This window comes from Morone saxatilis, unplaced genomic scaffold, assembly GCF_004916995.1.
Source record: "Morone saxatilis isolate NCDOM2014 unplaced genomic scaffold, NCSU_SB_2.0 Contig21, whole genome shotgun sequence".
Classification (NCBI taxonomy): Eukaryota; Metazoa; Chordata; class Actinopteri; family Moronidae; genus Morone; species Morone saxatilis.
In genome coordinates, this window is record NW_023339774.1 from 21,902,945 (window position 1) to 21,903,407 (window position 463).

At 43.2% G+C, this 463-nt stretch overlaps 1 protein-coding gene across 2 annotated transcripts in view; it reads left to right on the forward strand.

The window, feature by feature from the left end:
- Positions 1–463, forward strand: part of mctp1b (multiple C2 domains, transmembrane 1b) — a gene marked incomplete at its 5' end in the record, with an annotated part of 19,050 nt that overhangs the window by 763 nt on the left and 17,824 nt on the right. For both annotated transcript variants that reach the window (XM_035668589.1, XM_035668590.1), the window contains 1 exon segment: positions 139–262. In XM_035668589.1, the coding sequence (XP_035524482.1) occupies positions 139–262 (124 nt within the window).

The window sequence follows — 463 nt, forward strand, 5'->3', positions numbered from 1 at the left end:
CTTAAGATCCAGACATCCGATGACTAAAATCCTTCATCCGGTTCAAATCTGGAGTTAAAAAGCACCAATGTCTAAACAGTGGATGGTTAACATTGCAGTGAGTGCAGTATTTACACCTGTCCTACCTGTGTGTTACAGGATGATACCTGTAACGCTGGCACTGAAGGACCCTCACCACCCTGATCAGGACCTGGGCACCCTGGAGCTGGCCGTCACCCTGACCCCGAAAGACAGTCCCGTAGAGGAGCGACGAGACTCAACGGTTTGTATCTCTGCTGATTACAACTCTCGCTTCAGTGTCTGCTTTTCTGTCCAGTAATCAGTTGATCTGGTACCTTCAGGACCCCCATACAAGTTAACTCTGCTATAATACAAATAAGCAGAGTGCTGTTATTATTGGATTTTTATTATTTTAATCAGAATTTTAAAAGTTATAGAACTGTAATAAAAGTCATTATCTGTG